General features: G+C 42.5%; 1 protein-coding gene across 1 annotated transcript in view; it reads left to right on the forward strand.

Moving 5' to 3' along the window:
- CAPN8 (calpain 8) overlaps positions 1 to 25,513 on the forward strand; it is a 135,580-nt gene that overhangs the window by 81,661 nt on the left and 28,406 nt on the right. The window contains exons 13-16 of the mRNA XM_030195968.1: positions 5,051 to 5,087; positions 7,003 to 7,068; positions 12,369 to 12,426; positions 19,158 to 19,222. Coding sequence (XP_030051828.1) covers positions 5,051 to 5,087; positions 7,003 to 7,068; positions 12,369 to 12,426; positions 19,158 to 19,222 — 226 coding nt within the window. The remainder of the gene's footprint in view (positions 1 to 5,050; positions 5,088 to 7,002; positions 7,069 to 12,368; positions 12,427 to 19,157; positions 19,223 to 25,513) is intronic.

Genomic DNA, 25,513 nt, shown 5'->3' on the forward strand with positions numbered 1-25,513 from the left:
TGATGGAGGAAATGGCTGGGTTTGGCCTGCAGAGGAGGCTCTGAGCATACTTCTCATTCAGCCTGAGCCTCCTCCGCTCCATCCCCGATTCCCCGGCGCTTTAAATTTACCTCTCTCCGCCTCCGGCTCCAATGTCTGTGCAGCGTCAGTGAAAGCGCTGCCTGTCTGACGTCTCTCCACCAGCCTTCCCTTCGCTCGTTCGTTCCCTCTGTGTCCCGCCTTCTTCTGACGTCATTTCCTTGAGGGCGGGACATAGAGGGAACGAACGAGCGAAGGGAAGGCTGGTGGAGAGACGTCAGACAGGCAGCACTTTCACTGACGTTGTGCAGACGTCGGAGGCGGAGCGAGGTAAATTTAAAGCGCCGGGGAATCGGGGATGGAGCGGAGGAGTAAGGTTGTTTTTTTTTTAATACAACTTGACAGCGCGGCGCCCTTGAAGGCAGGCACCCCCCTGTGGCGCTTACCGTGTTGGCACGGCCCTGAAGGTCATAAATTATATTTCGTCAATAAACCAAATTAAATTACATGTAATAGGCATCATCTGATACATTCATGATCCATAATCTTCTCCCTAGTGAGAAAAATAGCACATTTCATAGCAATGGTAGTATAAGTCCCAACCTAAACTCCATCTCAGGGCAATGTCTCCAAATGGGTTAGTTCTGTGCATGTTGTGACAGTAAAGAACTACATCTCTAAGCCAGGGTACGTTGAATATGATCTCAAACTCTCATGTTTACTACTAGTGGCATAGTGCTTCCTTTCAGAGTTCATAGGATGGAATATAGTTTATTTTTTGTTATATTTTCACTGAGTTGTGTTGTATTAGATGTTTTTCTGTAATATTTTATTATGTATCTTTGTTACGCACACAGCTCTGGATAAGGGCAGGAGGAGTCCACTGGACCACAAGGGTATGTTTTGGAGGGGGGGATCAGAACTTTTGAAGTGGGGGGGGGGGGGGGGGGTTGAGAGGGGTCCACTGGACCACCAGGAATGTCATGGGTGTAGATCAGGAGGACCTCCCAACCACCCGACCGAGGTTTTTTAAGGTTTTGGGGGAGGGAGGATGAGGTCAGGAGTCAATGCACACAGTGCATACCATATGGGGAGCAATCTGTTCCCCGTAAGGACAGCTCCAGACTTGCCATAAAATTTGCATATTAACCCCCAGATTCTATATAGCGTAACTTAAATTGCACATGCAAATCCAGACATATTCTGGATTTGTGCGCGCAACTTAATTACTTAACAAGCCAATCAGCACCGATAATTCCCAATTAGCAATCAATTATTGACACTAATTGGTGTTAATTAAAATTTACACACACAACATACTATAATGTGATGCGCAAAAATTCTAAGTAGCATAGTTGAAAACGGGGTGTGGTCATGGGCGTGGAATGAACATTTCTAAAATCTATGTGCGTTGTTATAGAATACACCAGGTCTGAGGCTAATTTAGGTGTTGGTATTTACTTGGCATAACTGCCTTCAACTAAATTTAGCTACGCGGACAGGCGCTCAGCATATTCTATAAACCATGTGGAAATTTAGGCTTTAATCTATAAAGTAAGTGTAGGTGTGTTTTTTCAGCGCTAATTTTTTAGGCGTAATATATAGCATCTAGTCCTAAAGGTAGGCGATCAGTGCACAGAAATTTTTGTGCATTGCTCGGAATTCTCATTTTAATATTAATGAGCTGCTTGTAATGCATTTGCATAGGATTCTCGGTAGCTGCTAATGGCACATGTTAGAGCCACAGAAAACCCCTTTGTGCATTACTCGCTAAATAACGTTTGCTTTAGATTGGCTACAACTTATCTAAAGGAAACGTTGCAGGCACGGTACGTTTTGTGCATCGGGACCTCAGACAATTTTCTAACTGTAAAAGCAAGGGTGTAGTATATGTAGCTATGTCCATGTGGGGTACTGTATATTGGCAAGACCTTATGCCAGTTTAACCTAAGAATAATTGAACATACAAGAACTATAAAACGTAAGGTGGAAGGAAAATCTTTAGCAGGATCATTCCACTGAACTTGGATATTCCTTTGAAGAATACCATTTCTGTATTCCTCCCACAGCCTAAATGTTCCTGGAGAGGTGGCGATATAGATAAGTTAATATTAAAGATAGAACAGAAATATATCTTTGAGTTCAATACAGTTACACCTCATGGTTTGAATCGTGAATTAGATCTTATAGTATATTTATAATTATTGATGACTACATCTGTTCTTTTAAGTTGTATTTATTTATCAATATTGATACACATATGTGTTCTGTGTAATTATTTAATATTATGTTCTGTACTGTATCAGATTGAGTGATTATGCAATGTAATACTGATTAGTGTTGTATTTATACACTAACATGTATCTTCCTACATACCAAATGTGTTTTACATGAAGTCTCTAGTAGTTCATTCATTTTAATTTAAAATTGCTTTTTTTTTTTTTGTAGTTTTTAATGTGTTTTTCACTCCCCATTTTAACCCCACGAGTGAACCAAAGACAGATGTCATATACATCATCACATCACTGAAATACACTACTGGAACGCACAGTTTTATTTTATTTCTTCCTTTTTCCAGAGGTTTTTAAGATTTTGAATTGTGTTTTTGATGTGTTTTAGGTCTGCTACCCGTTCTTAACTTTTTTGCCATTTTTTTTTAACTCTTGCTGGTTTCAAGTGGTTCGGTGCTTGTGATTTTGATTCATATGGAGTTATAATTGGGTATATAGGATGTTACTTTTGTTTTTTTAAAGAAAATGTTTTTTTTTTTCAAAAGACATAGGGCCCTGTTTACTAAGGTGCGTTAGTGTTTTTAGCGTGCCTACACTTAGCACATGCACTAACCATGTAGGTGCCTATAGGAATATTGTAGGCACGTACATGGTTAACGCGCGTACGTGGTTAACACATGTTAAAAATTTTAACTCGCCTCTAACGCTGCTTGATAAACAGGGCCCATAGTTATCTCTTCAGTGTCTAAATCAATGTAAAACGGAACAATAACAGTTACATTTTCTGTTTCTGATGTATCTAACCCCCACCCCTACCCCCCAGGTACCTTTCTTCTGCTGCTTTTTGACTGTTGTAGCACCTCTCGTGTTTCTCTTCAAATCTCCTTTTTCTCTCTCTTTCTCTTTCTGCATCATCTCCTGACTGTATTAAGATGTCCTCACTCAGGTACTTTTCTTTGATTTGCCCAAACAGATATCTCAGATGTTCATCAGTTACCTTTCTCTAATTGTCCTGTGATATTTTTTTTTCTATTTTTTTTCTTGTTTCTGGCATGCTTTCTTTATTTGGGGGGGTTTTGGCATAAAAGTAGCAGTACATTATCTCCCTCTTTGCTTCAGGAGACCTCTTAGTTTTGGGTTGTTTTTTTAAAATTAATTTCTGTGGTTTACCTCATGCTGCAGTGGGTCCATGAACAAGTTGTCTGCATCAGGGCTGGGATCTTCCCCTTAAGATTCTGAACTATTGCTACTGCCAACCTTAGCTCTAGTGCTTAAGCTATGAGTGGGCACCTTTTTATCCTCGACAACTTGTAGCTAGTGTGTATTCTTCTTTTTCCTTCTTATTATACTTTCATTATAGTGGCCATCTTGCTGAGATTTGGTGTAGATGAGCGCTCACAAATCTTTTCGATTGGCGTGACCCCAGTTACATAAGTACATAAGTATTGCCATACTAGGACAGACCAAAGGTCCATCAAACCCAGCATCCTGTTTCCAACAGTGGCCAACCCAGGTCACAAATACCTGGCAAGATCCCAAAAAAGTACAAAACATTTTATGCTGCTTATCCCAGAAATACAAAAATACAAAAGAATGGCTGCACTTAATCTCAGAAAGACTTTGTATAACTACACAACACTGGTCAGATTAAGATCTATTGCAATAGAAGACTAGTTGGCTACGGAGGTTGTCTCATAGTATTTCAAACGTCCATATATACCATTTATTGGTCTGGTTCTAAGGACTGTATATGTTTCTAATCATTGATAGCCTCCAGCCATCCAGTAGTACAAAAAAATGCTCATATACATATACAAACTTAAATCGAAATATGTACTACTGTTCAAATATTTCAAAAATTCAACATAATTGCAAAAAAACGCAAATAATGCACTAAAGGTACTTAGCTTGCGGGCTCCAGGCTAAATCCAATTGTTTTCTAAAGCTGGAGCTTCCCAAGTTTCATCATAACTTAATAAAGTTTAACTGGCAACTCCGATGCCGTTGTACGCCCAAAAATAAGCAGTGGATTTTCCCCAAGTCCATTTTAATAATTGTCTATGGACTTGTCCTTTAGGAAGCCATCCAAACTTTTTTTAAACCCCACTAAGCTAACCGACTTTACCATATTCTCTGGCAATGAATTCCAGAGTTTAAATACACGTTGAGTAAAGAGAAATTTTCTCCAATTCATTTTAAATTTACTACTTTGTAGCTTCATTGAATGCCCCTTAGTCCTAGTATTTTTGGAAAGAGTAAACAGACGCTTCACGTCTACCATTTCCACTCCACTCATTATTTTATAGACCTCTGTCATATCTCCCCTCAGCCGTCTTTTCTCCAAGCTGAAGAGCCCTAGCCGCTTTAGCCTTTCCTCATAGGGAAGTCATCCCATCCCCTTTATCATTTTTGCCGTCTTTCTCTGCACCTTTTCTAATTCCACTATATCTTTTTTGAGCTGCAGTGACCAGGATTGAACACAATATTCGAGATGCAGTCAAGGTGCGGTCATGCAGTCGCTAAGAAGATGTGATGTCTTCCTAGAGTAACCTAAGCCACTCACTTCCTATCTATGTCACTGATGTGGCTGGGTGATATGAAGGGTCTTTGCTACTTTCTTGCCTTTGAAGGTTTGAAATATGCTGCTCCTAATTCAGGCCAGGGGAGCCTGCAGCTGTGTTTCTGCACTGCTACAGTGACAAAGCAAGTTGAAAAGTGCTAAGTCATGTCAGGATGTAACAAAATTCTTTTATGTATTAACACATTGTAAACTTATGGAATATAACTTTTTCTCTTTCCAGGGAGATTGGCAATGTCGTGAAGGGAAAACCGTATGAGGTGAGGGCCAGTCTCTGACTCTGCAAATAATTCCTTCTGTATAATCCTTGTTTTTGGTTAGTTATAGTAGTGCAAAGGTTCTCAATCCAGAATCCGGACACATCCAGCCAGTCAGGTTTTCAGGATATCCCCTATGAATATGCATTTCAGTTCAAATCAATGGGTTCACAATTTAAATAAAGTAGTATAATACTCTCAAAGTTTCTAAATAAAAGTCCACTTAACTATCAATTACAGCAAATATCTAATTTTATTAACAAGTCTCTTATTTAAAATCTTAAACCACACTACTGTATCATCAGTGCAAATCCTACAATCAGTACATAATATGCAATATATAAACCCCCCCTTATCAAGTTCACTCCAACAAAATTACTTCTCCCAATTCAACATGACATTGCGATTTATCACTGTGTCCCTATTTATTTAAAGTTCACCAGTCACAGCCGTGCCATTTTATTGTTATCTCCACTAAAACGTGGGTAACTCCACTTGATTGTTCTTCACTTTTCCATATTTTCTCTCAATTATTCATGTCAAGCTGGGGTTTCACCACATAACATCATTGAAGAATTGCAGGCACACACTGAACTGTTATGCTCACTCCATTGAAAATCCATACTACTCCAACATGTCAAAGCTCAACATGGTGCCGTGTTTCGCCTCTCGGCTTCTTCAGGAGCTCAGACTTATACAATCTAAAACCAGTCTCATGGCGTTGCTCTTAAACCCTGCGAGAGATTAATCTGCATATAGTGGAGGTAGTACACCCAAATTTATCTCATGCATATTCATTGTGGATATCTTGCATTTGAGCAATCTGATTGACTGACACAGGTTTCATGTTGCTTAATATAAGGCATTGTGATAAGTCTCTTCAGTATGAACATCTGATGACAGTATTGCTTCCAGAGCACACATCCTTTAAAAATTAAAGAATTCGGCCTGCAGCAGGAGAGATTCATATAAAATCCTGCATGTTTATTTATTTGCCCACATATAAAAAATGTATTTGTATTTATTTATTTAGTCGGATTTATTTACCGCCTTTTTGAAGGAACTCACTCAAGGTGGTGTACAGTAAAACAAGATCAAACATGAGCAATAGGCAATTACAGCAGTAAAAATATTCAAATAACAATACAAAGTATGGCATGGTATACTATTTACAACACAATATGTAATAGAACATTTTAATTGATAGTGAAAGGTAAAAGCAAAGATGGAACATATAGATAGGTAAGAGAGTAAGAAGAGTTAGAAAGTAAGGTGACTAATTTAAAGAAAGTTGTACCTGAGGTCAGAGAGATGGTTAAATGTTACAGAGGTTTTTTAGACTGATGATAAGAAGTACCACTGTGCTATAAGCAGACAATATTTATTGCATCTGCAGGTCTTGTTGTTGAGGTCTTTTTCCTCCATTTTTTAATGGAATGACCTTTGATTTCTTCACCTTTCGTGCCCCTCCCCTGTGACCATTCCCTTACATTTATGCAGTCAGCTATTTTAGTGTGTGATTATAGAGTAGCGGTTGGTTGCACTACTGCGATGTAAATGGTAAGTATACATTTACACACATAATGCTAGTATTCTAAAAATGTAAGCACGCAGCAGGTGATTAAATTTAGACAACCTCTAACAGAATGAGGAGGATAATGTTGCTAGACTTAGCCACCTGGGTGCTCGATTCTACGGTCAGTAGTGCTGAGGACTGTAGTAGACCTAATACAGGATCACCCTGGATTTGGCCACAGCTGGGACACTGCAGCTGTGCCTGGCTGCCAGTGAAAATTCATGATGAGAAATATTTTATAAAATCTTCACTTTCTAGGATCTGAGCCCAGCTTCACTGAAAGAAACAAGCCAGAACCAACTCACCTCCCACCCCAGGTCTAACATGTTTTCTTCTTTCCAGCCAGAGGTTTCAAGCAAGGTCAGCGACCAGGATTTTAAGAACCTCTTTGAAAAGCTGACGGGAGAGGTGAGCTGCTTTATTGTGGACAGTAAAAAGTGCCCAAAATCTGTAAGAGTGGTAATCTGCGATCTGTAAAGCCAATGCAGAAGCCATGTGGTACAGCCACTGTGAAACTGCCGATAAACTATACCACAGCGACGTTGTAAGCTAATGAGATAGAAATTTCAAGTGGGCAGATTTTGGGGTGCTAATCAGGGGGGACTCTGTTAGACACATGTGTGCAAAGGTTGTGTGGTAAGGGTGCCTTCACTGAGCACATGTTAAGAAAACAAAAGTACTGGCACACATCTGTGCATGAACTGGAATCTTGTTCTGTGCATAAATATTTAACCTCACAAAAATTTCATATACATAAAACTTTTGCGAGGCTGAAATTTCTATGCAGAACAACATTCCAGATGGCACTGATCTGATTGCAGAAAAAAGAAGAATGAGTCATTTAAATCACCAAAACTAGCATTAAATCCTGCCAAGTAAACCACTTACGCTGCCCCGGCCATGGCAATACTTTTCTCACGTTGTGTACACATTGAATCCCAGTTTACTTCTGTGCCTTGCACAGTAATGCCTAATGGCCTCATTAATATTAATTTTAATATAGGGCTAGATTCTATAAATGTCACCCAAAAATTGGTGCTGAAAACCCCCACTTAAGCAGTATTCTATAAGCTGCACCTAAAGTTCAGTGTGGTTTATAGACTAACATGTAAGTGGAGAGGTCATGCATAAATTTACATGCTGCAAATGCCTGCACCTAAATTTACACATGTTAGTTCTAATTAAATCTAATTAGTGCCAATAATTGCTTGTTAAAAGGCTAATTGTTGGTACTAATTGTCTTCTATTAAATTAGATGCGTAAATTGGGGGCACGCCTAAATATGCACATGAAATGTTTGTCAATTTTTATAGAATTGGGGACAGTGTGCGACCATGTCTACCGCATGAGTTTACTGCTGTGATGAGCTCCTTTCTGCAACATGCGGCCAGTAACGTGCACGCAGAAGGCTCATTAACCACACACTACTGCCCGCGGGAGATTCCTGCATCAGTCTGTGTGTCACCTATGAACAACTCTCAGTGGGAAGAGCACAGAGAGGTTTTAGTAGGCTTCTTTGATAAACAGACAGGGTGCCCGGGGAGTGTGTCTGAGGATTAGGTGCTAACAAATGCATAACACAGCTTAAAATGGCATACCACGGGATGCGCTCAGGTGTCATGCGGTAGGAGCCAAATGTGCGGGTGCTACAAAATTATTTTGTTTTTTTTTGAGGGGGTGTGTCCAGTGGCGTAGCTACATGGGGCAAAAAAGGGGTTCGAAGATTCCACAAAAAGTACAACAAAAAAGAAGAAAAAAGTGGAAAAACAACTTCAAGAGATCAATCCAAGACAGGGGGTAAGATGCTCCAGGAAAACTTTATTAGGGACCCTACACGGTCCGTGTTTCGGCTTTTAAAAAAGCCTTCATCAGGGGTCTATAAAATAACATGACACATATATAATTAAAATCAAATCAAATATATAACACCAAATATCAAAACTTAATGTAAAAACAATTAATGTGAAAAATACCTAATATAAAACATTATTAATATAAATCAAGTCCTCTAACTTAGAATTTAATATATTGACTAAATCAATCCAAATACTATTACTATATCATCAGACAAACAACATAGAAATCAAATGGTAAATAAATAATATATAATTTGATTAGCATAATGGAACCATATTTCAAAAAGTGATATATCTATATCACAAAACAAATGATATCATCCCATGAGTCAATAGGTGATTAATTCAAACAAATAGTGGAACAAGTTTCTTTAAATATAAAAACTAATAATGGATGTAATGTGCTAAGTAAAAAGAATCAACATACTAAGCAAAGCATACTACATACAAATAAAAATACAAATACAAAATGTGTACAACAAATAATTTCTTAATACATCCATATAAAAATAAATAAATATAGAAATTGAACATACCGATCAGAAGTTGCACAAAATATACTGATAGACAGTGGAGCTCATAAAATCTTGTCTCTATAAGAAATTTTCGCATGAATAAAAGGATTAAGAAAAATTACTAAATGCAGAAATGATGGAAATAAAAGTAAAAATAAAAGAAAATAAGTGTAACGACCAATATCATGAAAAAAAATTTTTTTTTTAAATAATTTTTGCAAAAAAAATATATAACTATATATTTAGATTCAACATAAAAGTATGTTTCATAAGAACAGCATAATGATAAACGTTACCAGCAAAAATAAGAAGTAGCATAAAAATGAATAATAAGGCAAATATTAGAGAGATAACTAGTAAGGTGGCAATGCATGATTAAGAATAAGATATAAAACAAATATCTATACAAAATCATGAGATTAAAGATTTAAATTTAAAAATATAAAAATGTATATCCAAATATCTATTTAAGTCTAAAGAGTATATATAAATAATTTTTAAAAAGGTATCACAAAATTACAAATAAAGACAAAAAACTCAAAAGAGCCATATAGTCCAGACATATGTTAAGAGCCAGGCGGTCAAACAAAGAAAAGATAACACTCACACTTCACAAGGCGTGAAGAAAAGAATAGAAAAAAGGAGGAAAAAAAGAAGAAAAAGGAAGAAGAAGGAAAGAAGAGAAAAAAGAGAAAAGGACTGCGTGTAAGCAATAGTAATGATATACTGACATGTGAGAAATAAATGAATATATATATCTCTACATACTTCCCTAACGGATAAAAACGCCAAGGATACTAACAAAAATGCAAAGGAATTATTACGCTTAAAATAGTCAACTTATCAAAGTAGAAACGAACTAAAAGATATATCGATGATGCTGTATAGGGAAGTCATGGTGGATTTAATAAAATTAAAAATAAAAATATGACTTACTTTACCTGAATAAAGAATTGTATCAACGGATTCGGTTTAAAAAAATGTATCAACGGATTCGGTTTGAAAAAATTGGCGCCAAATTTCACCCAATACTGACGTGTGAGATATGAGTATACACATCCCTCACAGTCAGAGCGTCAAGGATACTAACGGAAAAATAAAAGAAATGTTGAGCGAATAGTTATAAAGTTCTCAAGGTGAAAACGGACTTTTTTAAAAGCCGAAACATGGACCGTGTAGGGTCCCTAATAAAGTTTTCCTGGAGCATCTTACCCCCTGTCTCGGATTGATCTCTTGAAGTTGTTTTTCCACTTTTTTCTTCTTTTTTGTGGTCTTCTTTTTTGTAGCTACATGGGGGCCTGGGCCCCCGTAGATTTGGCCCTGGACCCCCCCCTGCCGATTACCCTCTCAACCCCCCCCCCCCCCGCCACCAACCCTCTCCCGCCACCGCCATCGCCATCGCTGTGGGCTACCTTTGCTGGGGGGGAGGACCACCAGCCAAGGTCCTCTTCTTCCTGCAAAATGCTTCGTTCTGTTTCTGTGAGTCTGACGTCCTGCACGTACAACGTGCAACCCTCCCCTGCCAGCAAAGGTAGGTGATGGCGGTGGGAGAGGGTTGGTGGCGGAAGGGGGGTCGAGAGGGTCGTCGGCAGGGAGAGGTCAAAGTTGGTGGTGGTGGCGGTGGCGCCGGGGGGGGGGGGGCTAAGATGTGCCCCCTCACCTTGGGCTCTGGACCCCCCTCCCGCCAAAGTCTGGCTACGCCCCTGGGTGTGTCTGTAGGCAAAGAGTGGGCACCCTAATCAGTTAGCACAGCTACATTACCTTGCAGATGCCAATATTGGGTGGCAGTAAGAGCACACGCGCTAATTTATTTAATGGTGGCATTGTAACAGCAACATTTGCAAATGACCATTAATAAAAGAAAAAAATAGGAGAAGGCCATTTTACTGCTGTGGTAAAAATGGCCTTAGCATGCCCTTACATGGTTTTTCTAGCACGCTAAGGCCATTTTTTTTATCGCCACTTAGTTAAAAAGACCCCTCAGCTTTCATTATTTCTCGTGAGGAGGAAGATATTTATGAAACATATTTGTTAGAAGTAGTATATATGCATATATGTCTGTGTGTTATTACCAGTAGAAGTTCCATGACATCCAAGCATCAGTATAAAATGACACAGCTGTACTTTAAAAAAATGCAAGCTCTGTTCAGAGGTAAAAAAGTCTGGATCTATCCTGACATTACTAAACAGACTCAGGAAAGGAGGAAACTGTTTTTTAGCTATGCGCACAGAAGTAACATCTTTAGGGGCCACTTTTTACCTTAACTACCCGTGTAAATGCGTTATTAAGTATATGAGCTTAAAATACATCTTTTACCAGCCTGAACAGCTGAAAGCATTTATAAATATGAAGAAAATTGGTCAACCGCCGATCTAGATGAGATATATGAATTATTAGGATAGGGTGCATGCTAAGCATATTACCACTTTATATTTTTTTTTTCTTCTTCTTTTCTTATTAGTAGTCTTCCTAATCCTAGACTAGCCCCTTGTAATGGTGGTCTAAAGAAGAGTTAAAACATTTTTTCCTTGAACTTATTCTTCTATATGGAGAATATATCTCTATATAAACGCTGCATGTCTGTATTTCCTGTTCAAATGTAACAGATTGTTCAATTTGATTTAAAACGAATAAATAAATTTAAAAAAAAAATGACACAGCAGGGTGCCCAAATGGATCTAATAAAGGAAGCCGTTTGTTGCCACAACTATGTAATGTCACTTTGCTTTAGAATATAAGACAGGAGTAATCTTAGATTGGGACTTGGAACTGAGTACTGAATGATAATTGCACAAAATCAAGGTCACACATATAGCTGGGTTCCTTGAGGATAAGTCAAAAGGAGCTGTAGTTACAAAAGCTACAATTTTTCGTGCCTTTGGAGCTTTCTATCCATTATCCATGGGAGGTAGGTTTGTGTGCAAACAAGAGGTTGACTGAATTTCAGTTTTGGATTTGGCACTGAAACTCTGCCCCCCCGAAACATCCGACTGACCCACCACTGAAGAAGATAAGTCCCCCCGCCAACCTGGCCCCTGATCATTAGTAGGACCTCCCTGGGCCTACCTTAACAAGCCCTGATGGTCTAGTGACCTCTTCATGGGCAGGAAAGAAACCCACTCTTTCCTGCCCGGTGCCACTTCTCCTTTAAAATGGCTGCCGAGATCTCTAGTGCAGATGGGGCTAGCTGCTCTTTGTTGAGTTCCTCCTCTGCATGACAGGTGATGGATGAATCTGTGAAGCGTAGCCACGCCAACCGGCCTCATACTTCACGTAGTCATGGTCCTGTGTGGTTATTGCAGCTCTCTACCTGCTAATGGGTGTTTCTCTTTGTAGGACAGTGAAATGACAGCTGTGGAGCTGCAGACTGTTCTGAACAGGATAGTGGCAAAACGTAAGTTTATCATTTGCTGTGAAGAGACCTCAGGAATGAGAGTGACTGAGCAGGCAAAGGTCCAAGAAACATTCAGAGTGCCAGAATGAGTGGGAGGAAACCTGTGATTTTCAAACCTATAAATATGTCAAAGAGACAATGTCGACACAAAGGTGTGACTGAAACTTCAGGTAGTCCCCAAATCACATGTACTATGCTTTTTCCAGTCCTGTATCTCTTATTTCCCACCCATAGTCTCTCTTGACTTTTGATCTATAGATTCAGAGGTATATTCTCAAAGCACTTAGACTTACAAAGTTAAGTGGAGGGTCATTTTCGAAAGGTCGTCCAACTATGAATTAGGACACCCTCGTGAAGTCGGCTAAAATCAGGTAGGTATAATCGAAAAATAGTATGGACGTCCTTAGACAATCCATTATCGCAGTGCGAAACGCCCAAATCAGGGACGCCCAAAATATAGTAAAAAAGGACGCCCATCTTCCAGAACCGCCAAAGGATGCCCCCAACATTCACTCTTGCCAACATTGGTCATATGGGCCTTTGGCGGTTTTATGAGAAAGACGTCCTTATTATTATGGACTTCTCTGATGTATCTGGTTGTTCCGCAAGTACAGTGCATGTAATTGCGGACATCCAGGTACGGGAAATATAAAGAATATTAATGTGCAAAATACAGTAACAAAGACATGTTTCTTGCAGCACTGCCGAAGGACATCCCTCTTACAGTACAGGCCCGGGGAAAGTGATGGAACATACTGGGGGGGGGGGGGGGGGGTGGTTAGGGTTGGAGGGAGGGGAATATGCACAGAGCAGGTGATGGTGGTGGTGGGGGGGAGGTGGTGGTGTGTAAATACTATGTCATAGAAATAAATGTCAACTTATTCTCACACAAAACTTGTCTCGATCAGTCTTTGCCTGGCTCTGATCCCCAGCTGGTGTGCACTCTGATCTGGTCTGTGGGCGGGAGGTGGAGGGGGCTCCTCATCCTGTTCATCTGGGGCCTGCGGTTTTGGTGGCTGTGGCTCTTCTGGGAGGGCCTGTCCTCTGTGCATTGCCAAATTATGTAGCATGCAGCAGGCCAGGAATATCTTTGCCACATTTTGGGGGCTGTACAGGAGCTCCCCTCCAGAACGGTCCAGACATCGGAACCTGTTCTTAAGTTGTCCGAAGGTGCATTCGATGATGCCAAGGGTGGTCCGATGTCTACTGTTGTAGTTCTCCTCTGAGTCTGACCCTGTTTGTGGGTGCACTATGGGGGTCATGAGCCAACTCCGCTGTGGGTAGCCTCTGTCACCTTTGGGGAGAAGCAGGATGAGAAAGATGAGTGTGTATTGTTTGGAGTGGGTACCTTGTGGAGGTGGGGGGGGGAATAGTGGGTTGTGGAGTGAGCTGGAGGGAGACAGTGCTGAGGGCTGCCTGGTGGAGGAGGTATAGTTTGGCCAGATCCATGCTGCACTTACCTAGGATGACGCTGGTGATCTCCCCTCGCTCAAACCTGCGGAAGATTCCTGAGTGCTGCAATATATAGGCATCATGGGTAGAACCTGGGTATCGGGCACACACGTCTAGAATCTCCCCCTTGGCGTCACACACAACTTGCATATTGAGTGAGTGGAATGCTTTCCTGTTCCTATAAGTGGTCTCTCGTGCCTGGGGAGGGGGGTCTGAGTGCAACATGTGTGCAGTCAATGGCGCCTATGACCGAGGGGAAGCAAGCTACGGAGTAGAAGTCAGCCGTGTTGTTCTGCAGGGCCTGGGGGGTGGTGGGGAAGGTGATGTACTCAGAGGTGTGGGTAAGGAAGGCATCAAGGAACTGGGTGAGGCAGTTAGAAATGGAAGCCTGGGTGAGACCCATGTTCACAGACAGGACAGACTGGAAACTCCCAGTGGCCAGAAAAGATAGAGAAGCAGTGATCTTTAGGTGCACAGGGATGGGATTGTTCCTACAGATCCTGGGCTGCAGGAGGAGTTTGAGCTGGTCACAAAGGTGCTGAATGGCAGCCCTATCAATGCGGTACCTAGTGAGACACTGCAGGTCAGTGAGGTATAGGAAACTGCTATGGGGCCTGAAAACTCTGGGGCGTGAGTACTTCCTGTGGTGCGTCCCCTCTTCCTCCAACATGTAAGCCACCTGTGCATTTAGTGCCTCCATTTCCCCACACTACAGGTGCAATGCAGTGCCACCAGTGCTCACCTCTCCCTACCAACTTGGTGAAACACAGCAGCAACAAACAGAAGCTGACACTCACTCTCCCACCACCAACAAACAATGCGGTCACATACAGCAGAGCCACACTGCAAGCACTCTCTGACCCACTACAAACTCTCCTGCCACACCCTCTAGCCACTCACTCTCCAAGCAGCAAATGACAGTCTTCACAAACACGCTGCAGCAGTACACAGGACAAAGAGACAAACAGAGACTACAAACAGGTAAGGGAATGAATTATGAACTTGGGGGCAGTGAATGGAGAGGGATAGGGAGAGGGGATGGTGGAGATAGAGGAAGGAGTAGTGATGTCTGGGTTTGGGGGCTAGAAGGAGTAGGGAAAGCTGAAAAGGTAAAACACAAATGAGGAAGGTGAGGGTGAAAACGTTCCAACTATGGCACACAGACAAAGGTAACAAACTCAACAAACTCTCAGCTTTTTCTCCCAACAATGCTCTCACCACTCTCCAACTGCACAAAATTGCTAATGGGTCTAAAGATGACTTCCCCTTTACCCTGGTCACTTTTATTTCAGGTCTAACTAAGGACGCCTATGTTCCGACCCATGCGAAACCATTTCGCTAGCCATTATACGCTGGGGGCGCCCATCTCGTAACACCGCCCATAACATGCCCCTAACATGCCCCCTGTGGGGATGACCATAGATGGGCATCCTCGCGCCGAGGACGCCCTTACGGCCCTGTTTCAATTATTGGATTTAGGTGACTTTCTTTCACGGGGATGGCCATGTACCTTTTGTGTCGCTTTTTGAACGCCCCTTTCTTTCAAAAATTAGCCTGATAGTAACCAATTGAACTGTGTAATGAAAATGAGCCCCTAGCTAGGGTCCCCTGTCTGTAGCACATGGGCCTGATGTGGCAGTTGGAGCTCATTTTTCCAGCTCACCCTACTTTTCCTGCCCACATCTACATCTTGCTCACAAAGGAAGTTCTACTTTTCTTTTCTTTTTTTAAATTTTGTGGTAGTGCTAAAGGCAGTAAATCCAGTAAGGATTCTAGACTCCATCAGCCACAGAAGATGATGACAATACGCTCCGGTGGTAAACCCTCCTCCCAACGGTCTTTTCATTGATTTGAAATATTCTGTTGGCCTTTCTCTTGAAATGTTTGAGGATCCCTGATCTGGATCCTTGGATTTGGACTTAATTTGTCGAAGACTGGAAATATTAAGAGGCCTATATTCAACAGTGGTTATATGTTTTATGCCATGCTAAATGTATAACTGTTTTTCTTCCCAAAATCCAGGGGTCTTTTACATGTACCCTCTCATTTTACAACTTTAATGCCTAAATGTAAGCCCCATTTGTACACTATACTAGCACTTGGGTATGCGCTATTTTGTAAATGATATTTATTTAGCGTATAAATGCAAGGGGAAAGTTCACGGGGGAAGGGCATAGGCGGGACCAACGTTTAAATGTGTAACTTACAGAATACTGTAAGTTACATGCTAAAGTGCTGCATATAGGTGCACACCAGTGGCGTAACCATGGGTGGGCCCAGGCCCACCCACAATTCTTGCATCTTTGTTATGGCTGGTAGGGATTCCCAAACCCTGCCAGCTGTAAGAGGTCCTCTGATAGCGCCTTCGACATGGTTGACCATGAAATCCTACTACACATACTTGAATACTTTGGCATCGGAGGAAACGTCCTGAACTGGTTCAAGGGGTTCTTAACCCTGCGTTCGTATCAAGTCACATCAAACTCAACCACGTCCAAAGCATGGATACCTGAATGTGGAGTCCCACAAGGATCACCTCTCTCACCAACCATATTTAACCTAATGATGATCCCTCTAGCGAAACTCCTATCAAACCATAACCTCAACCCATATATATACGCCGATGATGTGACAATATACATCCCATTCAAACAAGACACCAAAGAAATCTCAAAAGAAATCAATCAGAGTCTACACATCATGAACACATGGGCAAATACATTCCGCCTGAAACTGAACGCTGAAAAAACCCAATGCCTGATACTCACCTCCCAATACAACACAACTGAATTCAACGTGTTAAACACACCAAACCTTAAACTCCCTATCTCAGAAACGCTAAAAATCCTTGGAGTGACTATCGACCGCCACCTAACACTCGAAACCCACGCAAACAACATAACAAAGAAGATGTTCTTCTACATGTGGAAGTTGAAAAGGCTAAGACCATTCTTCCCAAGATTTGTCTTCCGCAGCCTAGTTCAATCCTTCGTCCTTAGCCACTTGGATTACTGCAATTCATTATACGCAGGATGCAAAGAGCAAATACTGAGGAAACTTCAGACAGCCCAGAACACAGCACCCAGGCTCATCTTCGGAAAACCTAGATACGAAAGAGCAAAACCACTACGAGAGAAACTACATTGGCTTCCACTCAATGACCGCGTTACTTTTAAAGTCTGCACATTAGTCCATAAGATCATTCACGGCGAAGCCCCAGCGTACATGTCTGATTTAATAGACCTACCACTCAGAAACGCTAAAAGATCATCCCGAACTCACCTCAACCTCCACTACCCAACCTGCAAGGGCCTGAAATACAAGACGCTATACGCGTCAACCTTCTCCTACAAGAGCACGCAATCCTGGAATACACTACCGCGCAACCTAAGAATGATTAACGAACAAGCCTCCTTCCGTAAACTACTGAAGACTCACCTGTTTGAACAAACCTACGGAAAGAGCCTAAACACATAGAGACCACACTCACTGTTCACCAATGCAATGCACATCCACTTCTTATCCCTCATCCCGCTATCCAGTCAATCACATATTTATTCACAGAACTTTATACACCAAATGTCTTGGTGTCCAACAATGAATGTTTTTTCCCATTGTCTCTTTCCAATGTTTTTCAGTTGATGTCCCATTGTTATATTCCCAATGATATTCGAATGTCTCGCACAACCCTGTTCAATGTAATCCATAACCTAGTTGTAACCAATGTATCTCTATTATTCATATCTTATTGTAAGCCACACTGAGCCTGCAAATAGGTGGGAAAATGTGGGATACAAATGCAATAAATAAATAAATAAATAAATAAACATAGCTGATTTTCCTACTTGCTGCAACCAGCAGCACTCTCCACATGCTGCCACTGTACTTCCCCCTCCCCCGCCGCCGCCTGTGCATGCTTGGTTTTTGCACATACATGAATACTGAACATGTACATAAGTGGAGAGGCCAGCACAGCAGCAGCAGATGGACAGTGCCCCGAGTAGGAAAATGAGCTGCTCTGGCCACCGGAGGACGTCTTCCAGCTAGCGGAGCTTGGGGATCCCCGCCAGCTCAGGTATTTATTTGTTGGGGGGGGGGGGGTCACTGGTGCCAGAACAGGGGTGAGGGCAGAATTGTATGCCTACCTACTGTGGGCTCAGGCCCATCCAAAATATCATATCTGGCTACTCCTCTGGTGCACACATTTTCACCTGCTATTGACGTGGATGTGCCAAATTGAAGGTGTGTATATGCCAACTTACACTAGTGTTCTATAACAGAATCTTGTCCCCTGACATTTAAAACTATTTAACCAGCCAGGAATGAATCCTGGACAGTTAAATAGTGTTTAAGCACCTAACCATGGATATTCAGCGGTAGATAACCACTAAAAAGTTAACCTGCTATGCCGATACCAGCGCTAACTAGTTAACTTTTTAGCAGTCAAAGATGGGCCTATTTTGACCGCTCAACATAGCCAGTTTGACATTGAATCAGTGGCATAGCTAGGTGGGGCACCAGGGGAGCGGTTGCTCCCCCAAACGGAGTTCTGCCGGCGCCTATTTTTTCGTCCTGTTGCACTGAAAATGTGCTCCAGCGGAAGTCCGCTCTTGCTCCCCCCGCGCCGTCAACCTGCCTCATCCTGGCTCCGCTTCTGCGTTGAATATCCACACCTAACCAGCTATGTTGCACAATAGCTGCTAACCAGGATATTCAGCGGAAGATAACCGGTTATCTCCCACTAAGCACTGACTGGAAATCTTCAGTGAGAGACAACTGGCTATCTCTTGTTGAATATTTGCAGATAGCCAGTTAAGCTCTATTTAACTGTCCATGAGTCACTGAAAACTGACCAGTAAGTTTTAAAACAAGTCTTCCTGTCTGCCACTTATGAATTATGTGTTAGACTTTCTGACGGTTTCCGTGTGAAACTTTAGGTATCTGTGAATATTGAATGTTTTTCCCACAGGGTCACTCTATTTCCCATGGGTTTTCAGCCTTAGAGTGAGACACCCACAATTTATCAGACACCATTTCTAGCAGGGGTTTGTTCTAATTTTGCTCCTCTGCTTGCCTGTTCTGTGGTATCATTTGCTTTTTTTTGAATTGAGCTAAATCAACCATATTGCATGTTTGTCCATTACAGGCATGCAATAACTGTAAATCACACTGCTCTCTTGTTTGGATAGAAAGTGCAATATAATTCTGGGAAAGTGTTACCTTTTCTTATTGTGCTTGCTAGTTATGAGTGATTTCTGATGCTGGAATTTTACTTTTAGGCCCTGACATAAAATCTGATGGATTCACCCTAGCTACCTGCAGAGAAATGATCAGCCTTTTGGATGTATCCTTCATCTGTGACTTCTGATCTAGTGACATTTTGTGTGGAGGGATGTTCTTTTCAGCCACTACAAGGGTGTTCACTGATTTTGAAATCATTTTTGTGTTTTTGGCTTCTGTCACCATGCTAAGGGCTGTCTTACTAACCTGCATGAAACCAAAGGACAAGGGGGGGGGGGGGGGGTAAGAAGAAGGAGATGTCAGGGCTGGTCGGCAGTGCGGTGGAAGGAGTATAGAGCCTCAGTGCTGAAGAGCACAATTACTAAGGGGGGGGGAGGGGAGAGAGAGGAGATGGAGAGGGAGAAAGAGATAGAAAGTGAAAGGGAAAAGAAGCTTTAACATTTGTCAGCCGCCAGTTGCAATGATGACTCAGTTATAGGCCCCTAAGAGTGTGAGATCCTGTGCAGTCACCCCTGCTTAAGACCAGCCCTGCCTCTGCTGCCATCTTCTTCAAAATGGCAGCACTCTGCCCCTGCAGTGCATCCTGGGATGTACTCGACAAAGTCAATTTTTAATATAAAGTACATGGACTGGGGTGGGGCCCTAGGAAAGGGGCTGTGGGTAGGAGTGGGGGGGGGGGGGTCCTACTAGTCTACTAGGGAATTTTATGGAAGTGGGAGTCGGGTCAGTAGGGGAGGTGTCACTAGACTACCAGGGCAACTTTTTTTTAATATTGGGGAAATGGAGGTGTTGGGTTGGGAGAGGGGGCCATTAGGCTACCATGGCAATGTTTATTTTAAATATTGGGGGAAGGTGGATAGGGACAGGAGAAGGGTCACTACACTACCAGGGCAACTTAGTTTTTTTTTTTAATGTGGGTGGGGGGTGGAGGCACTTCAGAAAGCAGTCCAGGGCAGGGTGGTCAGGTTGGAGGGAGAGAGGGGGGTGCAGTTAGACACTCCCTCCTTTCAACCAACCCCTCTACACTGCCCCAGACCTGGCAAAGGTTCCCCAAGCACAATGTGCATCAGAAACTTTTTTTTTTATTGCATTGCCGCCGAATTGTTAATGACCGCATTACCATGCATTTTAATGCAGTGTGCAGTAATGATTTCCATGCGAGTTAACACCCATGCTGAAACCATTTTTACATTGCATGGCCAATAAAACTTGCAGTAAAACTAGATAAAACCCACAGTAATGCTTTCTGCATGGGCCCCTGGCTCTTTTACCATGTGGTAGCTGCTAGTTTTCACAACTATCAGGAATGGTGAGCCCTTGGACTAAAACTGGAGCTTACAAATCACCTGGGCTGGCACAGGCAGGAATCAGAGCAGACTGGACTAGGATAAACTAACAGACTCAACAAGGCAAGACAGAGCTAACTAAACACAATGGCCAACACAAGAACCGGATCCAGACGAGGCAAGGAAAAGAAGGCAAAGGGCCAGAACTGGAACCCAGACAGGACAAGGCAAGACTCGGAACTGGATTAAAACTGGGACTGGGACCCAGAAATGCAAGACAAGGCAAAACACAGAAGTAGATTAAAACTGGGTCCAGAAAAGGGCAAGACAAGGACAAGGCAAGGATTGGATCCGGTTAGGACTAGACTGAAAGAGACAAAACAAAGCACAACTAGACAGGCAAGACAGGGTAGAAGCTAGGCAACAAGAATAACAGAAGCAAGACAATAAAGAGGGCAGGGACAGGATTCAGGATTCTTGAACAGAATTCAGGATTCTCGAACAGGCTTGGCTGGAACCGGATTCAGGATTCTCGAACAGGATTCAAGATTCTCGAACAGGCTTGGCTGGAACCGGATTCAGGATTCTGAAACTGGCTTGGCTTGACTGGAAAACAAACACAGGGTGGAACAGAACCAAGTCCAAGTGACCAGCCCAAACACAGAAGTAAGAGCTCCAAACAGAGTTTATTGGGACTATACACGTTCCATGTTTCGGCAGAAAAAAGCCTACTTCAGAGGTCTAAAAGCATAAGATTTAAAAACAATATACAATTAAAAATAAAAACAATAATGAATATGCAAGAAATAAAACTATGAAAGTAAAAAATAAAAGTAATAATAATACTATCAATATAAACCACACACAATTGAAAACCAAAAGAACCATGTAAAAATTTAAATAAAGATACAAATATATAATATAATATGAATCATACACACTTAGAATAAAAAAACATATACAAAAATAAATATAAAAATGCAATGTTATATTTAAAATGTCAAGTATAATAGTGATATTGATGACACACAGTTTCAATTTAAAAAAATAAAAAATTATAAAAATTATATGTCTGATGGGTGACTCTGTCAAGTCTCTCGAGACTTGTATAGCTGTTTCTTAAGAGTTATTTAGCTATAAGTCTCAATATCTTGAAGTATAAACCCCTAGCACATCAACACACCTAAATCTCTTGTTCTTTTCTGAAGTTCCTTTATTGAATAACATAGATGATTACTCACAGTTAGATGTTCATAAGCACAAAGGAACCCTGTAGTTTGTGAGCTGTATCAGTGGAGAGAAGGTAGAAGTTTAACCAGGATCAGCTCATTGCAGAGATAAGAAAAGCAGTTCCACAGATAGAGGCAGCTTGGAGTTAGGTGTTTGGGAGTGCAGAACCTTCTTTTATGAGGGTATTGTCGCGTCCCGCGCCCCTACCTGCGCTCCCGCTGCGGTGAGCAGGAGCCAGCGGCTTCCGCGGCACAAGAGGACGGCCAGAAGGGTCCCGCATAGGAGCCGGCGCTGCCGCGGGACTGGCAGGTCAGGCTGGGACCGGCGGCCGTCGACGGCGAACGCCGGCCTCGGGGGGAAGGGAGATCGGGACGAGGTTCGCGCCGCCCAAGATGGCGGCGTCGGAGCCGACGTCTTCTCCGTTCCAGAGCCGGGGGACTCTGGAACTCCGCCTACCTTGCCCCGGATTGGAGGACCAGAACGATGACGCTGCCTGGAGTTCGGGCAGAGCCAATCCAAGGGGCTCTGCCGACTCCCAGGTCCGGATTGGTTAGTCTCTTCCTGAGGGCAGGGTGGCGCGATATTTAAACCCAGAACCTAGCTGGTGTCTTTGCTTCCGGTTCTGTTCCCGAAGCCCGTGCAGCGGGTCGCGTTGCATCTTTTGCGTATTCCAGAGACTGTGCCAACCTTGACCACAGATTGCTAGCCGTATCCAGAGACTGTGCTAACCTTGACCACTGATTGCTAGCCGTATTCCAGAGACTGTGCTAACCTTGACCACAGATTGCTAGCCGTATTCCAGAGACTGTGCTATCCTTGACCACAGATTGCTAGCCGGTATCCAGAGACTGTGCTAACCTTGACCACAGATTGCTAGCCGTATTCCAGAGACTGTGCTATCCTTGACCACAGATTGCTAGCCGGTATCCAGAGACTGCGCTAACCTTGACCACAGATTGCTAGCCGTTATCCAGAGACTGTGCTAACCTTGACCACAGATTGCTAGCCGTATCCAGAGACTGTGCTGTCTTCGACCACAGATTGCCAGCCCTATCCAGAGACTGTGTCTGCTGGCCGCAACTCCCGACCCTAGCCAGGTCAGCCGTCCACCCCGCGGTTCCAGCAGTCCTGCTGACTGCCTGCAGCTGGGGGCTCAACCTCCGGTGAACGGCGGTCGCCGCGGGTGAAGATTGGGGTGCACGGCTGTCCTCTGAGGTCTCTCGGCCTTGCGGGACCTAAGGGCTCACCACGTGAGGACAAGACAGGTATTTTCAGGGTGAAAAGACTAGTGCTTTTCCAGAGCTACAACAGGATCATTGCTTTGTCCTGGAGCAAGATGGAATACTGTCCTCCTCATGGGCAATGGGGGGGGGGGGGGGGGGGGCGGAGCCAGGAGCTCATACAGATTTAGAAAGGAAAGAGTAGAAAGGCCAATAGGGACAAAGCCTGCCCTCGAATGGCAAGGTCGGCTCTAGGAGGCAGCCCCTGATTGGAGGAAAAGGTCATACCTGGCTGACCTCTCAGGTCAGAGATAGTAAGAATGGCCAGGAAGTGCTTGGCTGAGACAGAGGAGTGATCTAAGCAGCATCACAACCAGTAGTAACAGATCTTATACAGACAGGCAAGTGGGGTTGTGTTGTCTGTGAACTACATTACACACAATGCATTGCTCACACACATATCTTAGCAGTGAAGACTGCAGCAGTCAAGATCTTTAGGAGTAAGAATAGCAGTGAAGGCATTAACACATTTTAGGATCACACTATAACTAGTGCCAGGCTGTCAGGGGACAGAACAGACTCAGTTTACATTTCACACCAGTTCATAGAAACATCTATAAAAATATAGTAAAACAAAATAGTATCTTGTTGGCAGCTGAGTGTTTAGAGCAGTCTTTCCCTTGTGACTGTTTTAATTCTTTTTTTGCTGTCACTACCCTCGCTATTATTTCTCAGTCCCTTATTTCCTTTGTGTGCTGTGGGGTACAGTCTGATGTGTTTCCTATAGTTACCTCTCTTAGTTCATTTTTCCCTTGTGTCCTTAGCGAGCACTTAGTGTGTTGGTGCTCTAGTCCCCATGGGGACCTCTTGTTTTTTTCTTTCTCCCTTCCCTGGGTTTGAGTCGGTTAGGCCATGAGGCCCGAATGACTGTATTCTGAGCAAGTGGGTTCCCGATAGGCCGTCAGAAAGAGCAGTACACAGTAATAGCGAGGGCAGTGACAGCGGCACGCAGTTACTATGATTATTTTTAGAGTTTTTGGTGTCACATCCATAACATTATTTTACACTTACAACACCATAACATAAGGTTCATATGTTTGCACATATGTACTTAAAACACAATGGTATATTAATATTTGATTATGCCATGATTATAACAAAATGTTACTGACCCATTATGCCAACTTCCGTCCCTTTATAACTCATTTTATTTAACTAAACCAGCAAGATACTATTTTGTTTTACTATATTTTTATAGATGTTTCTAAGAACTGGTGTGAAATGTAAACTGAGTCACCCATCAGACATAAAATTTTTATTATTTTTATTATTTTTTTTTAATTGAAACAGTGTGTCATCAATATCACTATTATACTTGACATTTTAAATACAACATTGCATTTTTATATTTATTTTTGTATATGTTTTTATTCTAAGTGTGTATGATTCATATTATATTATATATTTGTATCTTTATTTACTTTCATACTTTTATTTGTTGCATATTCATTATTGTTTTTATTTTTAATTGTATATTGTTTTTAAATCTTATGTTTTTAGACCCCTGAAGAAGGCTTTTTCTGCCGAAACACGGACCATGTAGGGTCCCAATAAACTCTGTTTGGAGCTCTTCTGTATTTGGGCTGGTCACTTGGACTTGGTTCTCTTCCACCCTGGAACAGGATACTGAAAGGGACTTGGCTTGACAGGGAACAGGAACAGAACTAGCTCAAACACAGAGCAGGGGCAGAACCTTCCTCAAACACACAACAGGAACAGAACTTGGCAGAAACAGAGCTCAAGAGCCAGGAAGCAAACATAGCAGGCAAAGGATTAAGCAGACTAAGGGAAGACAAACAAACAAAGAAACAATGTGCTTACCAGCACCCACAGCTGGAAAGGGAAAGGCCAGGCAGACTGAGAGGCAGCCACAGCTTTATAGCAGTGAAGTAATCAGGGAGACGCTGGCTTCTACAGACTCTCAGAATAAACAGATAAGAACCACACACACACAGGAAACAGAACATGGAATATAGAAAACAGGAACAGAGCTTGGCTAAACACAGAGAGTGGCTTAAACACAGAGCTTAATTATAGCAAGAGTCAAAAGCAGGGCTAGACTAAAAGCAGGAGCCAAGGGTACAGTCAAACAGATACAGACACCAAAGGCAGGGTGTGGCTCTAGAGCCAGGCTTTCAGGATCAAGGTTCAAAAGCAAACACACAGAAACAAAGCAAAGCACTGAAACACAAGACTCAAAGAAACACAGAACAGACCTTCAGGAGCCAGATTCTCAGGAACAAAGCATGCAGAGAAATTATCTAAATATGTAACACAAGATTAAGAGACCTCTTGTAAAGGCAAGTAGGAAAGCTCCCTGGGTCCTTATAAAGTAGGCTGATGATGTCACAAGGGAAATGAAGCAGAAGCAGGGACCAAAGCGAGGCTTGGCTTCAGGGACACCAAAGCGAGGCTTGGATAACAGGAAGAACAACAACAGGAAAGGAAGCAGAAGCAGGGAGACCAAAGCGAGGCTTGGCTTACAGGAAGAACAATAGAGAAAAGGGCAGACTGGAGAGGTCACAGAGCTAGATACAGAGAAACAGTAGGTCTGAACATAAGGGCACGGCCACAACCGTGACACTAGTACAGGCCAAT

The sequence above is a fragment of the Microcaecilia unicolor genome, chromosome 3, assembly GCF_901765095.1.
Source record: "Microcaecilia unicolor chromosome 3, aMicUni1.1, whole genome shotgun sequence".
In the NCBI taxonomy this organism is placed as follows: Eukaryota; Metazoa; Chordata; class Amphibia; order Gymnophiona; family Siphonopidae; genus Microcaecilia; species Microcaecilia unicolor.